This window comes from Carassius auratus, chromosome 36 (genome assembly GCF_003368295.1).
Source record: "Carassius auratus strain Wakin chromosome 36, ASM336829v1, whole genome shotgun sequence".
Classification (NCBI taxonomy): domain Eukaryota; kingdom Metazoa; phylum Chordata; class Actinopteri; order Cypriniformes; family Cyprinidae; genus Carassius; species Carassius auratus.
In genome coordinates, this window is record NC_039278.1 from 9727213 (window position 1) to 9746752 (window position 19540).

The 19540-nt window shown below is 37.2% G+C and overlaps 4 protein-coding genes across 7 annotated transcripts; all 4 read right to left on the reverse strand.

Moving 5' to 3' along the window:
• Positions 1-107: 107 nt before the first annotated feature.
• Positions 108-1405, reverse strand: LOC113055192 (guanine nucleotide exchange factor MSS4-like). 2 transcript variants are annotated; one of them, XM_026221230.1, is made up of 3 exons: positions 1214-1405; positions 911-1070; positions 108-708 (listed from the first exon to the last, which is right to left on the reverse strand). In XM_026221230.1, exons 2-3 carry the CDS (start codon positions 1058-1060, stop codon positions 460-462), a joined length of 399 nt encoding a protein of 132 aa, XP_026077015.1. In that variant the 5' UTR covers positions 1061-1070; positions 1214-1405; the 3' UTR covers positions 108-459. The 2 variants fall into 2 exon arrangements, with proteins under 2 accessions (XP_026077015.1, XP_026077014.1); XM_026221229.1 differs by having other exon boundaries at positions 911-1079; positions 1214-1404.
• A 285-nt stretch (positions 1406-1690) lies between these two features.
• Positions 1691-8663, reverse strand: adipor1a (adiponectin receptor 1a). Of its 2 annotated transcripts, none has more exons than XM_026221226.1 (9): positions 8512-8663; positions 6253-6295; positions 5951-6148; positions 5739-5852; positions 5490-5661; positions 4523-4709; positions 4245-4432; positions 3041-3234; positions 1691-2907 (listed from the first exon to the last, which is right to left on the reverse strand). In XM_026221226.1, the coding sequence occupies exons 3-9, from the start codon at positions 6092-6094 to the stop codon at positions 2779-2781; spliced, it is 1128 nt and encodes a 375-aa protein (XP_026077011.1). In that variant the 5' UTR covers positions 6095-6148; positions 6253-6295; positions 8512-8663; the 3' UTR covers positions 1691-2778. The 2 variants fall into 2 exon arrangements, with proteins under 2 accessions (XP_026077011.1, XP_026077012.1); XM_026221227.1 differs by having other exon boundaries at positions 2779-2907; positions 6253-6314; positions 8512-8657.
• Positions 8664-9114: 451 nt separating this feature from the next.
• LOC113055191 (NADH-cytochrome b5 reductase 3) lies at positions 9115-13776 on the reverse strand. Its single transcript, XM_026221228.1, has 9 exons — positions 13634-13776; positions 13057-13203; positions 12886-12958; positions 11899-12005; positions 11681-11810; positions 11501-11584; positions 11336-11421; positions 10980-11079; positions 9115-9877 (listed from the first exon to the last, which is right to left on the reverse strand). The coding sequence occupies exons 1-9, from the start codon at positions 13646-13648 to the stop codon at positions 9705-9707; spliced, it is 915 nt and encodes a 304-aa protein (XP_026077013.1). The 5' UTR covers positions 13649-13776; the 3' UTR covers positions 9115-9704.
• A 636-nt stretch (positions 13777-14412) lies between these two features.
• On the reverse strand, positions 14413-18701 carry rnpep (arginyl aminopeptidase (aminopeptidase B)). 2 transcript variants are annotated; one of them, XM_026221225.1, is made up of 11 exons: positions 18199-18701; positions 17810-17950; positions 17161-17312; positions 16464-16580; positions 16146-16381; positions 15955-16068; positions 15724-15836; positions 15440-15548; positions 15091-15315; positions 14854-14996; positions 14413-14731 (listed from the first exon to the last, which is right to left on the reverse strand). In XM_026221225.1, the coding sequence occupies exons 1-11, from the start codon at positions 18574-18576 to the stop codon at positions 14585-14587; spliced, it is 1875 nt and encodes a 624-aa protein (XP_026077010.1). In that variant the 5' UTR covers positions 18577-18701; the 3' UTR covers positions 14413-14584. The 2 variants fall into 2 exon arrangements, with proteins under 2 accessions (XP_026077010.1, XP_026077009.1); XM_026221224.1 differs by lacking the exon at positions 17810-17950 and adding an exon at positions 17634-17774 and having other exon boundaries at positions 18199-18697.
• Positions 18702-19540: the final 839 nt, after the last annotated feature.

Here is a 19540-nt window from a genome sequence, read left to right on the forward strand (position 1 = left end):
CTGAAATGCTCCAGGAAAGCTCTTTTCATGCTGAGCTGATCAAAACTACATGAAAACGGTGTCCATCTTCATTTCAAGCTGCAAATCAACAAAACTCAAAAACAAAATTCAGAACAGTTTCGTTTTATTTTTTTATAATTTTTTTAGGACGAATTATTGTTATTTGACAAAGACCTTAATCTTCTCATTCACAAAAGTCACTTAATGTGTTACTGATGGACAGATAAGAAGGATGGAAAGGCCTTGTGTTAAGGAATGTTTAAAAGCATCATCTCCATTTCATTATGGCAGACTATCATAGACAGGTGCAGTTACACGTTAGCATACAGTTTAGTGAGAATTAAAATGTCCCAATAATAAAAAAAAATACAAAAGAACAAAAACAGGACCTATAGTAATTCAAATATGAACCCCATATGAGTTATGTAGTCGAATACCACAGAATTGCCAGTAAGTGCTCTATTCGTGGTTCACCCTGTCCAATGCCACATAGAAGCTCTTCTTGTCATCCAGACAATGCCAACCAATAGGTCCGATCTCACAATCCGCACAAATAAGGTACTTCACGTTGCCTACATCTTTTGTGAAGCCCACATTCTCAAATGTGTACATGTCATCAACCAGCCAGTGAGATGCTAATGTGTCCCCATCCAGTGTCCCGTCCGACTGACCAATGGAGGTTTTCTTTCTCATTGAAGGCAGAAACAGCTGGTAAATGGAAAGGGGTGTTGCACAGAAAATGAGGACACAACAGTCTAGTGATATCATCATCATCATATAACATAAACTGTTTAATATTACAAGTCAGTTGTGCACACAGACTATAATTTTACTAATTACTTAGTGTAAATTATATTTAATTTTCATGTGATGTGACATATGAACCATAACTATGTTTAAAATGTTTTACCTCCTTTTCTGCAAACAGTGCCATGCCTGGGCAGAGCACTTTGGAGCCACATCTCTGGCACAACACTGCTTTCACATTTTTACCATCTTCTGACACGAGAGAGGGGTCTACAGATCCCTCAGGAGACGAGGTCTGCTTGCTGTCATCCATGTTAAGTTAGCTGTTCAAACTTAAATTAGAACATACTAGAATTTAACATATATTACGTGATTAAGGTCGGTCGGTCCATCAATACATCTAATATGTTATTATTATATATAGCTAACTAGCTAAATGAGTTACTAGTAAAGAAAGACTACTTGCCTCTTGAGTCATACCATGCGGAAACCCGATGCTGTTTAAGACATATGTATTTCCCAAATATAGTCTTCGAAATGTTGAGTATGAATATGGGTAATTAGGTATAAACACAATATTAGACACCAGTTAAAGAATACTAGCGGACTAGTGGTCGCTACTGCTAATATTTGCCCAACTGCTAAAGCAGACCGGTTGAAAACAAGTCACGAATTTTACGTTCCGCTCAGAAAAAAAGTCTCCATTTTCAAACGCTGTGTTCATGTTGTTCGCTCGATGAGAACACCGGAGTCAAGATTATATTTCACACAGTTACAATCTTGCTTTTATTTGTATAAAAAAAAAAATATTTAGACAAATATCGCAAATAATGTCATGTGAGTGTTTGTGCAAATGTATAATAAAGACTTCCAGGAATTTCATTATGAACATCTCCATTTTTACCTGAACAGTACATCCCCACCAAATAAGAGAAACTCGATGTATGATCCATAAATATTTATTGAAACATTTCACATTTCAATTAAATGTAAATGATTTACCACCTCTACATGTAACACTTGAATATATGGATAGTTTAGCCTTTGTGGTAAAGCCACACAGTTAGCTTATTTCATAAAAAGGATCAAACACTACTTTATTTTTATTATTATTATTTTAAAAACAGCAGTTCGAGAAAGTTCATCAATAAAGGTTAAACATTTTTATTTGTTATTTATGGAACCATTTTAATTATGTGATTGGATTGCTTGCAAAGTAAATTAACTCGCTATGTTTGAGACTAATCAAATTTACTACACTGTAGTTTTGGCCCATCTATTATTTTAATCCTATTTCCAGTGGCCTAAGGCACAGGAATATTCTAATACTTTACAGGAAAGTTTATACTTTACAGACTGCACAGATATATCCATGCAGAGGCTTCAATAACAATGATATTCAATATCTGTGCAGTAAGGTGCAACAGTTGACCTGTTTATATTTTCATTTGACCTAGTAGTAAAGGTTTAAAACTGTGAGTGTTCAAAGCAGATCGATTTTGCTGAAAACCCTCAAACCCTTATTTGCCCTCTGTGCATTTTCCAGTCAGTATAAATAAAAAAAGATGTCAAAGACATTGCTGCTCATCAAAGTTTGGACACTACTTTGGGTGTACATCAAATGATGTCAAGAATTGTTCTTTACAATAAGCAAAACTCAGATGCATTATTTTCTGAGGGGGCAACTTTAAAGCTCAATGAAAGTGCTTTTCACTACAAAACAAACAAGTTCAAACCCCAAGAGATTGTACTCAAATTAAAGTTTGATGATAACAAGGGTCATCACATTCCAGCTACCAGATACTTATTCAGCCTACGGTGCCCTTTTACCACACAAACACTTTAATCAAATTAAAATGGACTCTTTGTAACAGGGAACAAATGAACTCACGGACTCTTTGTAACAAGGAAAAAAGAATAAAAGTTGAAACAATCAGGAAAAAACTCAAAGGTAAATAAAAACAAATCAACGAATGAGTAGAAATATGGGCACTAAAAATCCTAATTGAAAAGGTATATGTTTGTAAGCTCTCAGAGGAGTGTGTCGTCAGTGCAGCCTCCTTCAAGGCCGTAGCGGAACTCCTGCAGGTTGGACACGCCATAGAAATGAATGAAGGCTGCTGCCACCACAAGCACATGGAATATCTGGTGTGAGTGAAACTAAGAGAGCAAAATATGGTGAGTAAAACATACGCATATCACTATACTTCAGAACTGATGATTATGAAAACCATTTCGCAACTGAAGTCCGAGTCACTACTAAAAAACTAAAATCAAAAGCACATTAACTTACCCAAATATCACACTTGCCCGGGAAAAATCGCTCTGGGATTCGTGCAGCATACAGCCCAGCACCTGTGATGTACATGGCGCCCATTAAATAGAACCAGCCCATCTGTCCAACAGTAGTAGCCTTGACGAAACCCTCCTCGATGGTGAAATGCATGGTGGGGACAATCCCACTCAGTCCAAGACCCATGAAAACTCCTAAAAAATGTTTTCAAATACATTTAATTAATGCACTGTTGTCTTGATGCAGTTTTATTTTAGTATCACTATGGCATGATTATATTTTTTTTATATTTTGAATTTGCTTTTATTTTTGTATTTTTATTTATGTTTTTTTTTTGTAACTTTGCTGTGCCTTTTCTAAATTGTATTAAATGTCTATATATAGTTTTTATTAAATAATCAAAATAAATATTGCTTTGGCAACTAGCAGATTTTTTTATTTTTATTATATTATATTTTTATAGTTTTATTTATAGTTACCTATTATATCTCTGTCTTGATGCAGGTGAATTAACCATGTATTTACTCTGCTAATCTAGGTGCAAGACAAGTTTAATGTGAAAAGTGCTGTGCAGCGTGACACAATCACAGCCAATCAAATGATATTTGATGTTTAAGTCACCATGAAATCTAAATTGATAATTCTTTAATGGAATATTGTTTATCATAAATTATTTGTTTTAATGTATGCACCCTTGTAATCTTCAATCAAAAACATCAACTTCCTCTCCACGTACAACAACATCTCTGATGGTATGTGAACTGGCACAAGAGCAGGACAATGCTCCCCTCTAACATTCTGTCACTCAAATGAGACTGCAAGAATTAGCAAATAACACTAATCAATTCCCGAAGGCCAGCCTTCGATTTTTTTCTCGTTCAAGCAGCCGTTTAATGTCAAAATAAGGGAAACAAGATCATTAGAAATTTCATTTCATAACTACAGTAAATTAAATGTAAAGTAATGAGGAGCAGTATTTTTAGACCAATGAGATTTCGCTGTGGGCGGGGCTACCCAGTGCAACACAGCAAAGTCTTTTGACTGGTTTCATGACTGGTTTCATGACTGGACAAATAAATAAATGGATGAGATTCAATGTATTCATTGATTTTTACTGCTTCACTTCAGGTTCAGTTTTTCAGAGTTAAAGATTGGCCTAAATGAACCAAAATTGATCCGTTATGGCAAATAGATCTCTGCCCACCTGCTCTGGTGGGCCTGTGGCGGGGAGTGGAGAAACGGTCCCACTGGGCAACAACGATTGCTGCTATTCCCAACACACAGACGATTGTGAGGTAGATGAGACGCGGCTGAGGAGAGCAGTAGAAGGAGTAGTAAAGCCAGGGTACAAAAGAGCCCATGATCAGCAAAGCAATGCCAGAGTAGTCTAGTCTGAGAAAGAGAGAGAACAGAGAGATTAAAGTCACTTAAAGTCATTTCTACCATGAGATAGATCAGTTAATAACAAGACAGAAAACTTACTTGGAGAAAGTGCGAGAGACTTTCTCAGAATGGCAGTAAACAGTGTGAAAAAGCCAGGAGAAGCTGAGGCACAGAACTGCACCCAAGAAGAACATCCCGAACACCACTTTCTCCTGCAGCGGGGCCATGAAGTACATATTGGGCCTTAGCATGGTAAGTGTGCCCAGGCCCAAGAATAAGATTAACCCTGTGGAAAAAAAACAAAAACAAAAATCAATGTAAAGCAATTTTTGATTTGTTTGCCTGGATCTTTCAATTCATTTTTAAAAAATACATTAAAATGCAATTCATACATATATTGGCATGGATCTATTTATTTTTATTTTATGATGAACATGTTCTTAATTTGTGAATAATTGTTTTTAAAAAGATTTTTGTGGAGCATACAGTAAAAAATGTCAGGGACACACAACGATCCTGATACAATGATGAAGAAATATATTCTGAAAATGTTATTAAAGGGGACATCAGATGCTAAATTAATTTTTACATGGTGTTAGCATATAAACGTGTCTTAGCAGTGTGAGGACACAACCACCCTAAATCCATTCTCTTCTTTTTTTTTATCCCCAAAAAAGCTACACAGTCTAAATTATAAAGCCGTTTTGTTTTTCTGAGCAATATGCCGTCATCAGAGCCACTGAGGATGCAGTGGATTAGTTTGGTTTTTGATGGTTTTTATAGTAACAATAACACTGCATTGGCATAAGCATCTTTATCACGGATGCTTTGTGACCAACCCTATTATACAATTTTTTATTAATTTAAAATTGTAATCTTATTGACAAAATTCTTTTTCATTTCAGTATAAGCAAAAGGTATATCCTGATCTTGCATGCACTCAAAATTAGAGCGGTGTTTGTTCATGTAACCGATCTGCTGATTACTTAATGCACTAAATAAATGTATGAGGTGCACAATAGCCACTATTTTCTGTTACAGCTCAACAGCATAACCTTAATCTTACCCACTAAATGAGTCCAGATATTCCCAGTCTCTGTGTGGATCCTGAAAATGCTCCCGAAGCAGGCACGGAATGAGGGCATGGGAGGCCGATGACCGTGCAGGAGGTAGTCATTATCTTTTAGCCACTCCGGCAGGACGTGAAAGGGAATGACCCTCCAGCGGCCCTCCCAGACCTGTGGAACAGTGATTCAGCATTCAATTAATTGCATTACTTTTTAAGCATCAAAATAGCTGTGATTAATGACCACACCTTATGCACAAACTCCTCCATCTTTTCCATTGCATGGTGAGCCTGCAGTGGTAGCGTCAGAAACTCTCCGACTTCTTCATCCTCCTCTTCATCATCGGCGAGACTGCTTGCTCCCTGTGGACACAATCACAATCAAAATGAGCCTGCAACACTGCCTGCATAGAATATGAAAGACTCCGTAATGCATTCAGATTAATAATCACTAGGCTTGCCTCTGACTGGGCTCCTTTGGCTCCTATGGGGCCATCCTCCTCCAGCAGGGGACCCAGCTCCATCAGCTCCACGTCGGCTGGGACATGGCATTCCTCTGTGACCTGGCAGTCTGCATGACTGGCAGACCTTATTTCGCCTGACATCAGATGACTGCCCTTTGACCCGTCCCAGACCTCTGAAGCCTCCACTTCAGTTCACTGTGTGCCAAACATAATATATATAATATAAACGAAACTTCATTGCAGAGTCAAGTCAGGACAACATCAGTGACCCATAAACAACAACAACAGAGACGGCTTACCTTTGGCAGAAGCTTTGAACACAGGCAGGTCTCAGGATGTTTTCTATCAAATTGCATTCAATCTTGGTTAATAAAAAAACATACACACAAACACACACACAGACACACATACATACATATAGATATATATATATATGTATGCACATATATACACAACTAGGTTTCATTGTTAAAATGGCATTTTAGCGCCATGTAAAAAAAACATCAACAAAAAAACCCTACATTTTGAGATTAAAGTTGGAATACTTGGAGACTATAGCCTATATTGTGCATGCAAATGGCCCGAAATTCCATTGCCAACTGATTTTAATATATGTGGTATTATTAGCACAAATCATGTCATGTGTCATACTCGTAGGGACAGTATGCTTGGAAATAATATTTTAGGTCTTGGAATACATTGCTTATTTGTAGCACACCAGCCACCCTATAACAACAATAAGCTTAGTGCTTTTGGTACTAAGAATTTAAAAGCGGAGACTTTGTTTTATATTCAGTCAGTTTTATATCTTAATACAAACAATGTCTTAAAATAATCTGATTTTCATGCTGTTTAATGTGGATCGCTGTATTCACTTCAGTTTGTGAATCAGCAGCATGTTAATCAATCATCTTTTCAATGTCAAGCTTTTTGACTTTATTTTCGTAATTTTGACTTTATTCTCAAAAAATTTCAACATTATTCTTGTAATTTTGACTTTATTCTCAAAATATTTTGATTTTCATAATATTTACCCCCCCCCTCAAAATATAACAACTTAACTTGTTTACACAGTCAATTGTCTATTTACCATATTTTTCGTACTATAAGTCGCACCTGTGTAAAAGTCGCATCAGTCCAAAAATACGTCATGCCGAGGAAAAAAACATAGAAGTCGAACTTGACTATAAGTACCATTTATTTAAAACCAAGAACCAAGAAAAAACATTAGCGTCTACAGCACGTTACAGTGCATTCAGGCTAACATTTTTTACCTAACATGTGTTCCCTGGGAATCGAACCCACAACCTTGCGCAGCTAACGCAATGCTCTACCACTGAGCCATAAATATATAAACATAAAAACTCATCCATTATTATTATTATTTATTATTATTATTATTACAAGGGCATACTTACTGCATTCCAGCAGGCTTCATCGCGCAGTGAATGCTTTTGGGCTCTCAAGACCCGTTTTTGTTTGGTTTATGCAAAATCGGTGACTCGATAGAGTCAGGTCTCTCGATCCAGCACAATAACAATCTCGGGAATGTCTTTAAATTATAATCAAGGAAAAATACCTTTACCGTTTCTGTTGTCGTCTTTTAAAAGAACAAAAAAACAAACAAAAAAACAAAGTTGCACTTGAAGCATTTTGCGCGAAAAATAACGAAATATAGCTTCCGCTTGTGAGCAGCTCGTTACAGTATCGAGTTCTGATCGGCAAATAAACGCTATGTTGTTTGTGAATTCTCCTAAGTAGATTATTTTAACATTTCATTTGCATTATAAATTCTACATAATACATATAACTAATCTAAATGGGATGGTAAAGGGGATGGTTTTACTAAGGGGGATGGTTTTACTAAGGGGATTGCTTTTTGTCATTTTTTTTTAACCAGGAGAATGCAATCCCCCCCCGCATCCCCCCTTAATCCGAGCCTTGATAATAATACTTGTGAGCGACAATGTGTTTCTTGAATCAGTGTAAACTCGACTCTAGTCACTCATCCGTCGCCACGAGCTGCGGAGAACAGCCACCGAGCGATTTTTTTGTATCAAAATCCTCACTAATTCGAATCGAACGTTCGAACGCACACATGGTTCCAAATACACCGTCTAGGTAGACAGCTCAGTAGATTTCGAAATAAACCCAATATAACTGACATCAATCTCTGTATTAATCAGCATCATACAGCTGCACTCATAACCATGACTAACGGAAATTAGCCTGATGGCTAACAACGGGCTTTAAATTTTAGGGAACGAGCAGTCAAAACACCGGCACACGTCATGATTAACATTTACAAGATACATAGCATACAAACAACGATATAACAACAACTATATGATACGAAAAATATGTCTATAACAACGATTAATTAATTTGTACGAAATTAAGCCTTTTAAAAACACAAAGGTGATGTAATAAAGCAGGTTAGCAGTGATACCGCTACGCAGCGCTAAACTACGGTGTCTGGATGCGTACATAACAACATGGGAATCATAATTTTGCCGTTACATTGAAATAATAATGCATTTTCTCGTCTAGACGGTTACCTGATGTCCAGATGCGCTGTTAAAGAAACTGGATCTCTTCCGGATGGCCACCAAACACCAGCAGGATGGAGAAATAAGAGTTGAAAGCTGCAGTATACTATTGCGCTGTTGTCTTTGAAATAATACCGCGGTGGCGCCGCCTGCTGGCGAAAGGCGGCGCTAGATTTTGTAAAGTCCCCACAGGCTAAGCGCTCTTTTGGGACACTAACCCATTTATTTGATTGTTCTTGTGAATGTTTCCAAATTTAGAGCAGTTATCTCCAGCAGGTGATTAATTTTATTATAAAAGACCAGAAAGAGGACTGCACAGAACATACTAAAGGGCTTTATCATACCGCAGGCTGTTTGTGTGATTGTCACATTTATCCAGCACGTGCTGGCAGGCTTTAGTGTGATAAAAAAAAAAAAAAAAAGATAATTCCACCTTTTCAGTCTTTTAGGATGGAGTATTTCTGTGTTAAACCCGCTGGCCTTTGCCGACAATCCCCTAAAATCCCCAATCCTCATCCTAGGCCGTCTTTATAATCGCAGTACAATGTGAGTATCATACAACCACAACATACATAAAATCATCCAATCGGGAAGGAATTAAAAACAATAAAATGCAAGTGAAAACAATTTAATAAGCACCTTTTTGTTGTTTTTTTAGTACATTACATATAAGACAACTGTATTGCTTTTTAAATTAAAATATGGTTAACATAAAAGATAAATATATATGGAGTGCAGCATGCATACAAAAATACTTCAGTGACCGCAAATGCATCTCATAAAAATGTATACATATATCAAGCATGAATGTCAGTCACGTCACAGGCACGTGAATTAAAATATTGTGCACACTGCTTCCTTTTTTAGTGCATTAAATTGGGGCTGTTTTGTAGTATTATCCTCTTATATTGAGGTTTTATAGCACATCAAGCCAAAATAATATAAAGCCTGAGGATACAGCAGATCGTCTCTGTATCGTATTAGAATAATAGGCTATTACTATAGAGAACCAATTACCTCCGGACAGACTAGCACTTAAACATTTAATATTTATTATATACTGTCCATAAAACGGATATTCCCTATATATATGATGATGAGATTTGTAATGCAACATTTGCTTAAACAGAATTGTGCAATGTAGCTTAATTTGTGAGTAATTCTGAGTAATTTGTGTCTGGGCCCGGAGCATTGAGAACGGTCTAATAGACGTAACGTTGGCTCTGCCTGTAACCCAGTTTGTCCAGGTTGGGATTACATGCAAACTGGATCATGGGAGGTGGACCACACATGAGGATCATAGAGTCATCACCGGGTGGAGGCAGGTGCTCCTGAATCATCTCAGCACTGATGAAGCCCTGACTGTACTCCCAATCTGCGGACACGTGAATGCAGGTAAACAAAAAACAAATATATATATATATGATCAATAAAAATATAAATCTAGTCTAAAACATGTCCCAAGTTTTTAGAAATATACTCTGTTTTTATGTTGGTTTCCCTTTTTTGAAAACCGTTGTATCTCAATGAGATTTTTGACTTGAACCAAATGAAATGTCAAAAAAGAATTTTAATTCAGAAATTAAAAACATACTCATCATCACAGGAGGTCAAGTCATTTTATGGATAAATTACAATTTTAAAATGTATTTATAAATTGTAAAAAAGAAAAGAAAAAGAAAAAAGTGTCAATGACCAACATACACTACTGTTAAAATGTTGAGGTTAGTATGTTTCCTTTTTTTTTTACTTTTCTTTGTGAATACTTTTATTTAGCGAGGTTGAATTAAATGGATTAAAAAATGACAGAATAATCAATGAATTATATATTTTCTATTTTAAATAAAAGATGTTTTTTTTCTGTTCTTTCTATTTATTGAACAATTGAGCAACTCTGCCAGCTACAGTTTTTTCCCTCTTTGTACATCTTCAGCGTCTCTGGCCTCTGTTAACGTCCTGTTTACAGACTACGTAATATTTCCACACAAATTTAATTTTAGAAAAATCTTGCAATTCAGTTTATGTGCAAGTCTGAAAAGAAACAAAATAACTGATTGCCAATTGTGCATTTTGAGCAAAAACAAGATTTTCCAGGAAATTTTACATGTTTTCTCATTTTCCATTCACTTTCCAGGATGTGTGGGAACCTGAAATATTTTTTAAGCAGCAAGTCAGCATATTAGAATGATTTCTGAAGGATCGTGTGACGCTGAAAGTAATGAGTAATGATGCTGAAAATTCAGCTTTGCCATCAAATAAATAAATTACATTTTCAAGTATATTAAAATAGAAAACAGTTATTTTAGATTGTAATAATGTTTCACAATATTGCTTAACATTATTTTTGATCAAATAAATTCAGCCTTGGTGAGTATAAGAGACTTTCAGAAACACAAACAATCTTACTGACCCCAGACTTTTGAAATGAAATGTATACCAAGCTTTATCATTTGTAGGTCACGTGGGAAGCCATATACCTTCAGGAGCTTGGTCCACTGTGAGCCAGAGTTTGAAGCGATCCGGATGCCTCGCCTGAATCTCCTCCAGATCATCCTTCAGCAGAATGTCCTTCTCAGTCTGGAAGGCAGACGAAAGGTAAACAGATTCATTTTAGACTTGCGGTTTAATCTGTCTAAACATCACTTTTATTTAATTTGTCATTATTGAACAAACCATTTCATCATGCTCTGAAAGAGATAGTTCACAAACACAAACACACACACACACACACACACACACACACACACACACACACACACACACACACACACACACACACAGCAGTTGGTCAGTAGTAAATTTGAAACAATCCCAGTTCTTATGAAACTCTAACCTGGTTGGCAAACAGCAGGCTACATGTCGTTGTATCACTTGGGTTTTTGATGATGTCACGAATCAGCTGCAACATTGGTGTAATGCCTACAAGGGGAGCAAAACAAATGACTTTAGTGATCATACACCTTCCTTATGACTACAAATGAGGCGAAATACACTCTACCTGTTCCTCCAGCTATAAGACCCAACGTTCTTGCAGTCTTAGTCTCAGCAGGGGTCTTCTTATCGGCCTGTATAGCAAACTCACCTGTTGAGATGAGACGTAGATGTAAGGACTGACCACTGTGTATGTAAATACATCCATCTAAATTCAAATATTGATATTAAATGTGCCGAGTCAGACCTTGCCCCTTGTACTCCAGCAAACCTCCTGGTCCTCTGAAGTCAATCACATCTCCGATCCTCAAACTTTCCAAGTACTGGGACATCTTTCCCCCTTCTGGGAACTTTGGGTGCACATTCTTAAAATAAATCTGCAGAATGAAATATGTCAGCTCTATACAACAGTTTAAACTTCAGGAGCTTTTTTTAGAAAAAGAAAGAAATGTACACAATCAGAACCTTCACAACAAGGTCAACAAATCCCTTGTCATCGTCGCTGGACACTGGTGTGTAGGGACGCACAGTCAGATTCCCATCAATACTAGCAGAGAGATAAACATGTTTGCCTTGAGAAAGAAAGACAGGGAGAAACAGTACTTTACTGTTAATAGTTGATACACACCCCGGTCTGTCCATCAAGTTCTTGTTTACACCAGGTATGAACGTCACGTGTTGTCATCTCAAAATTACAGTAATTACGACATGGCAAGAATGCAGCAGATGATATTGTGCTGCTCAAGAAACATTTCTTCTTATCAGAGTTGAAAACAATTGAACTTCTTAATATTTTTTTTTCGGAAAGAACAGCATTTATATGAAATAGAAATCTTTTGGAACATTGGTTAGTCTAACCAAAATCTGGTTAGTCACTTGGTTGATTTAATGCATCCTTGCTGAATAAAAGTGTATAAAATAAACTCAAACTAAATAGTGTAGATACTGATTTGTATATACTCTAGAAATATTTATTATCATTATTTTTGTCTAATAACTGTACCAGTGAATATATTAAGTTTGATGTGCATGATCTGTGTTAAGACGCTGATATCAGGAAATACTGAGAAAAGCATAAAACCGCTAAAATTAAAATCTCGTTTTAGATCAGAGTCGATTCACATCAGGACAGATCAGCATTTTTTGTGTTTCTTAGTAATTGGCTCAGATCCTGTCTACATCTGAATTTAGCGCCGTCCACTAATGTCTCATGTAAAGAGTGTCCAAATGTCTGTGATTGATTACTTTCAAGCTATTGTGCAGGTTTAAACATGCTGCTTTTTAAACCCTACGCTCATTTATCATTTAGCACACAGTTCTTTTCAAAAGCAGTTTACACAACAACAGCACAGGTGTGGGATTTCAGCATGCTTCAGACAAAACCCTGCAACCTTTGTACTTTATTAGCAAAGAAACAACCGACACAAAACCCAGTCCTCAAAGACTACCTACCTACTGGTAATCCCAAAACATGCTCTGGACTGGGCAGGGCGAAGCGAAACCTGCGGGTATCATGGCTTATGATCTGTAGGAAAATAAAAATATCTTATTATGTCAAAAGCATCTTGTCAGTAACAAGGCTGTAAATTGAAGCACATGGAAATAAATAGACAGGGCAAATACCTCTTTGTCTACTAGTCTCAATTTGTATTTTTCAGAGGGATTAATCAGGGTAATCTGTGGTTTCCTTTTCCTGTTGAAGTAATAATAACTAAAGAGACCTGCTGTTGAGACCAGCACCACTCCAACCGTCACTGCAACTGTAGTGGACTAAAACACAGATTAGTGCACATTAACACGGGTTAAAACACACTTTAAACACATGAAACAGAAAACGAGCAATTATAAATAAACGCTAAAAATGCATTCACTGATTTACAACATGCAACAGAAACGTGACTCAAACATTAACAAAGATCCTCCGCAGTTTAAAATGCCTGAATGAATCATCTGTCTCTCCTTAAATAACCTCGGACGTTTCTGCTTTGGTATCCCATTTCAATTAGAACTGTTTGCTGATTTAGTTTTCTGAAATTTAAATAGAAATGGCTGAACAGCATATCTTGAAGTTAGTCCCATGACTAGTCTATTTGCTGTGCTGATAAACCTATAACCAGCAATGTTAAACAAAGCAACATTTTGTCTCAATAACAGTTCATTGTTGCAAATAAGCTGTATTCTTTAAAGCTTTATGACTTACCAACGCGTAACTCATGGCAGCAGATGTACTTCTACAGAGATTCAGTCAAAACGAAGCTTCAGAATAAATTCGTCGGCACACCCATGAACATGCAGGCAACTCTGTTGGAGGCAAACAACGCTGCGCAGTTATTGTGCATAGCAAAACGATTCGAACAACGCATTGTTTGGCCTAATGCCATCCACATTACAAACCTATCTAATGTCTGCGGTCGGCGTCTGCCTCAGTGGACCCCATAAAACCAGATAAAAATGAAAGTCCTGATAATGTATATATCTGTGTATATATATATATATCTGTGTGTATATATATATATATATATCTGTGTGTGTGTGTATATATATATATATATATATATATATATATATATATATATATATATATATATACTTTCAACAATTAATCGCGTTTAATTTTATCCCAAATAAGTTTGTTTACAGAATGTGTGCGTACTGTATACATTTATTACGTATATATAAATTCTATAAATACACACACGTGTATGTATAGATTTAAGATAAATGTATTGTTTTTATATAAAATATATACATTTGTGTACCTATGTATACATAACAAATATACACAGTACACATGCATTATGTAAACAAAAACTTTTATTTCGGCTGAGATTATTTGTAATAGTTCATTAATTTCTAAAATTAAATGTTTTTTTTTAATTAGAGTGCAGATAATAAATTTCATTTGCATTCTTTTTGTTTAGAAAAGTGGTATATTTATTATTGCAATAAAATGTAAATGTAACAAAAATGAGAAAGTAATTAAATACCCAGAAGATATTTTATTTATTCAAATATCCACAACAATTCACAAATTCAAAAAAGTAGAAGCAATTCCCTGAAAAATCAATACAGTTAATAAGATGATAGGGTGCTTTTAAAAGTGGTTCATTGAATACAAAGGTTGCCTTACATTTTCCTAAATCATTTCTGTTCAAGCTAGTATCTTTTTTACGTAATTGCGAACATTGAAGTGAAGCTGATTCGAGGTGGCTGAGAAAACCTCCAATGCCAGAGCCTTTGTCTCTTCTGATCCATTCCAAAGGGCCCGATAAACTGGTAATGTGTACTTCTGTTTCCCCTGAACGCAAAACATGAAAATCAGTCTTTTAAAACAAAGTCAACAAGTTTCTATGCATACCAGCAATCTAATTATTAGTCTAAAGAGCTAAGTTTTTAATAAACAGTTGTACAAATTCTAACCTGGCTTGTGAGGAAGTTGCGAATATGTTGGAATCCTGGTTTATGTTGATTCTTTGCAACAATCTGTGCCCATCGCAGTTTCAGCTCGGCATTGTTGGACTCAATAATATGCGAGTAGCACTCCTCCAGCTCCTTTATGTGGCCTGTTAATACGGGGATATTGTTTATTTTACAATCTATCCAAATGCAACTTTTACTATATAAAAACGAGCTGTAAACACAAAGAAGTATTTGCACCATCTGGAAGTGGTGACTTCTCAAGGATCTTTTCCAAGAAGTAGACAGTTTGGTAGGTCTTCCACAGTTTTATATCTGTTTTGCAGATCGATTCCAAGTCTAGGTCATGATTAACCCACATTTCTGCTAACAGTTCTGCTGGTTTCATTAGCTCCTGACCAGCGGAGAGGTCAGGCACATATGGAGGCCAACCCGACACATTGAGCCAGCTGTCAAAATCCAGACCTAATAAAGCAACCGAGAAGAAACAAAACATAAACTGATGCAAAAGGCAGCCTGACCAAACAGTATGAATTTATCTTCTGCGATTTTATGACAAAGAAATGCTGCTAATGGTCTTTTTCTGCACCCTCGATTTTGTGGACATTCTTCTCTTTCAGGTCTGGGAAAAACTCCAGGTAGAAGTCCAATACGTCCTCTGCCAACACACTTCTGAACTTGAACTTGTCCACATAAGCCTTGAAGAGACAAAATGTAATCAATAATAACATTTCCTCTTCCTTAAATCATCCTGGTGACACATTTTTTAAGTCTTGCAACCCTCAGGTTTGAAAACCACTGGAACACACTGTCAATATACAAGCCTGGGGTTAGTGCGATTTTTGAAATGTATTTATTAATTATTCTGCTAACCTTGAGGAACGCGTCAAAGCGTGACTGATCTCCTGTGAGGTGCGCCAGGTAGGACACAAAGCAGAAGCCTTTCTCATAAGGCGTTTCATTGTAGGTATCATCAGGATCGACGCCTGCAGTTAAAAGACTTCATTAGTTTTTGCAATAAAAATAACAATGCTATGCGAGACTGCCATCTATTTTCTGCTCACAATGTCAAATTAAGCAGACCATAATCTAGTGGTGATCTACCTGGCTCAATCTTAACCCGGAGTTTATTGAGAGGATGGTCCTCTCCAGTGTTGTCCATGTGTTGACGTAGAAGAGCTTTACCAGTGGCCGCCTCCAGACAAGTATAAGCCTCTCCTGAGAATGAAATGGCACTTTTTTTTAATGAAATCTTTATTAGTGAAATATTACAGGTCAAATAATGTATGGCATACCATACAGCTCCCTGCAAACCCTGCGCTGAGCGTACATGGTGAAGCCCTCGTTCAGCCAGAAATCACTCCAGGTGGCGTTGGTGACGAGGTTTCCAAACCAGCTGTGGCAGATCTCGTGTACAATGACGTCAGCGAGAGAGCGGTCGCCGGCCAGCAGACAGGGTGTGACAAAGGTCAGGCAGGGGTTCTCCATCCCACCGAAAGGGAAGGATGGAGGCATGAACAGCACATCGTATCTAAACAATTACAACGACACAATTCTGTTGTAATGTAATAATTATGAAGTTCACTGAAGCTGTTCAAAAAAGCATACCCCACCTTCCCCAAACGTAGGGTCCAAACAGTTTCTCCCCCACGGAGAGGAACTCTTCGATCACATTATCATACTCCTGCTTGGCTGCCTGCAGTAAACAAGGCTCGGTCCAGACGCGTGTCCTGAAAATGAAGTTAAAAGGGTTTATAATAATAATTTTGATTTCAATGCTTTCTTTATAATAGGCTCACACGTATAATGTTAGTACAGCACTAAAAGCAAATGTAATTTAGTTTTGACATGAACATTTTCAACAACTGCAGCTTAGCTTGGTCTGTTTTTGGCCCTTTGAAGAAAGGGGAAGTTGTGGCCTAGTGGTTAGAGAGTTTGACTCCTAACCCTAGGGTTGTGGGTTCGAATCTCGGAGCAAGGCATCGAACCCCCAACTGCTCCCCAGGCAGCAGAAGCATAAATGGCTGCCCACTGCTCCGTATGTGTGTTCACAGTGTGTGTGTGTGTGTGTTCACTGCTCTGTGTGTGTGCACTTTGGATGGGTTAAATGCAGAGCACGAATTCTGAGCATGGGTCACCAATACTTGGCTGAATGTCACGTAACTTTCATGAAATGTTGAGTTCTTGAAAGCTACTGTTTGTTTTTATAGCTCAATTGACTTTTTTTTTTAATTCCAGAGGAGCAATAAAGACTTTGTGTGTTATGATAGAACTTCTTTAAAGTCAAATATCTGGGATTTGTTTTTTTACCTGGGTCCCACCTCAGCAGACTGCAGGTCCCCTACTGCCAGAGCTACCAGGTAAGCCGGAATGGGACGTTCCATGGTGAACAGGAAAGCGCCGTCTGCTTGCCTCTGTTCCCATTTACTAGCGCTCATAACTGCTGTGAAGCCATGAGGAACCTGATGATAAGAGTGTGGAACATCAAAGAAAGAAGCTTCTGTGTTTACGAGACAGTTCAAAGTGCAGCGATAAGAAATCAATCGTGTAGGCTGAGCTGGATCTCATCATTCTTGTGTTTCGTTCTTTCTTGAGAATCTGATGTGAGCCTATTGCCAACGATAGTCTCTGAAATTAAATATAAATATTAACCAATAATACATATTAAATATGTTTCAGACCAACCTTGTTTTATAATATATTATTTTCTTACGCATTGCAATTATTATATACCACGTTCAACAGTTTGGGGTCTGTAAATCTGACCGGCCCAAAGGCCTCACCTGAACTGTTGCTGAGTAGGTGCTCTTGACTGCTGGAGTGTCAAAGCAAGGGAAGAAGGAGCGGTTGAGTACAGCCTGGCCTTGAGTAAAAACATAAGGCTTGAGCTTTCCCGCAGTCTGCTCTGGTTCCAGCCAACACACCTATAAGAAGATACATGCGTTTGGTGAGACATTACCTGCACAACAGCCGAGTAAGTGCTCTTTGTCATGGGCGTATGGAAGCCGGGAAACAGGCTGCGGTTCAGGACAGGGAACCCAGATGTGTACAAGAAAGGCAGCGTCTTCTCAGCCGTCTGCACTGGGTCCAGCCATGACATCTACAGAGAAGTGATGCATGCTTGCTTGTGTAATAAATGAATGACTCTGGCATTATCAGTGCTGATCTGAAGAACGAAAGTGACTGATTGTAGAGCAGAAGAGAAACCAAAGTATTCTCGTTCCCCTAGGTCTCGTGATAACACCCCAACAAGTTTCAGTTTTGATCACTATAAAATGCCCAGGCTGTTATGAATGTATGTGGGTATTAATATGAACAAAAAATATTAAAAGCAGCTTGCATGCTTACCCCTGGTCCATCAGAAGCTGTATATTTGATTGCAAGTTGAAGTTTGTCATCGGAGTTGAAAGGCGTTGGAAACTTCACTACCAGTGTTGTCCCATAACTGGTAAAGTCTCGAATCAAAAATTCGGCTGTGGTCCAGTCATGTGAATTATGACTGAATGTGATCTCATGCACAGACAGCGTTGGATGAATATCCAGCTGTAACTCACTTTGACCGTCCTGAGTGCACCGCAGCTTTATTGTTTCGGTACCTGATATTGTTTTCCGCTCAAAATCCACTTTAAGATCGAGATGAAAATTTTCTATTTTAAACTGGCGGAAACTAGAGGAGGTAGCGACGTCTTCGGCTTGGTCTGAATACAGCGTAAATGATTTATCCATCGTACTACTGACCAAAAATATACAGCTACACCGGTTAACGTCCGTCAATCTGTTCCTGCACTCACAAGTGAACCAACCAACCGTGATGAAACAATCTACGGTAAGCGCCGGGAGACTAATCGTCATAGCATGTGGATGGGATTTACGCTATCATTCTCTGCGTTATTGCAGCGCAGTGTTGTTTGTCGTAAAGACATGACAGCTAGTCACATGTCACAGTTTTAAAAGTCTGGATGTCCTGTACAGAGCACATTCAGGGCTTTTCAGAGATACTAAATGATTGGATGTTTCACCATGACCACTCCTTCTCCTTGGCCTTTAAAATGGGTGATAATATTTTAGTGATCAAGTGAAACACCCTTATTGAAATATGCTAATATTTAGTAATTATCATTTAAATATAATTTAAATATATTTCAATATTCCTATTAAATATTAGATATTATTATGAAAATACTGCTAATTATTACTTCCATTATTGCACTTGTTCAATCTATGTTGCCACAAAAACACATTAGTATGCAAATTAGATACAGTTTATAGATACATTGTATATAAGAGAAAATCTCGTTTATAGCCATTTTACACACATTTTGCATAAAGAAAAGTGTGTGTGTGCGTGTGCGTGTGTTTAAATAAATATCTTTATTGTTGAGAAACATCTTTTGCCTTTTCATGTCTTTTTATAAAATAATAATAATAATAATAAACTCTATTTTAAGTCCTGATGCTCTCCACAGAGTCCTTTTTCCCCCTTGTAATCTGGAGGATAAGAGACAAATACCCGTCTTTGTCCAGCTAGGGCTCAAATAGTATTTTAAAGCCACTTTAAAATTTCAGGACGTTGTGTTATTGTAGCCTATACATTTTTATATTAAAATGTACTGTATTTTAAATGTATTTATGAAAATAATTGGTATCCCATATTCGAATAAAATTCCCCACCAATTCATATAAAACGTGA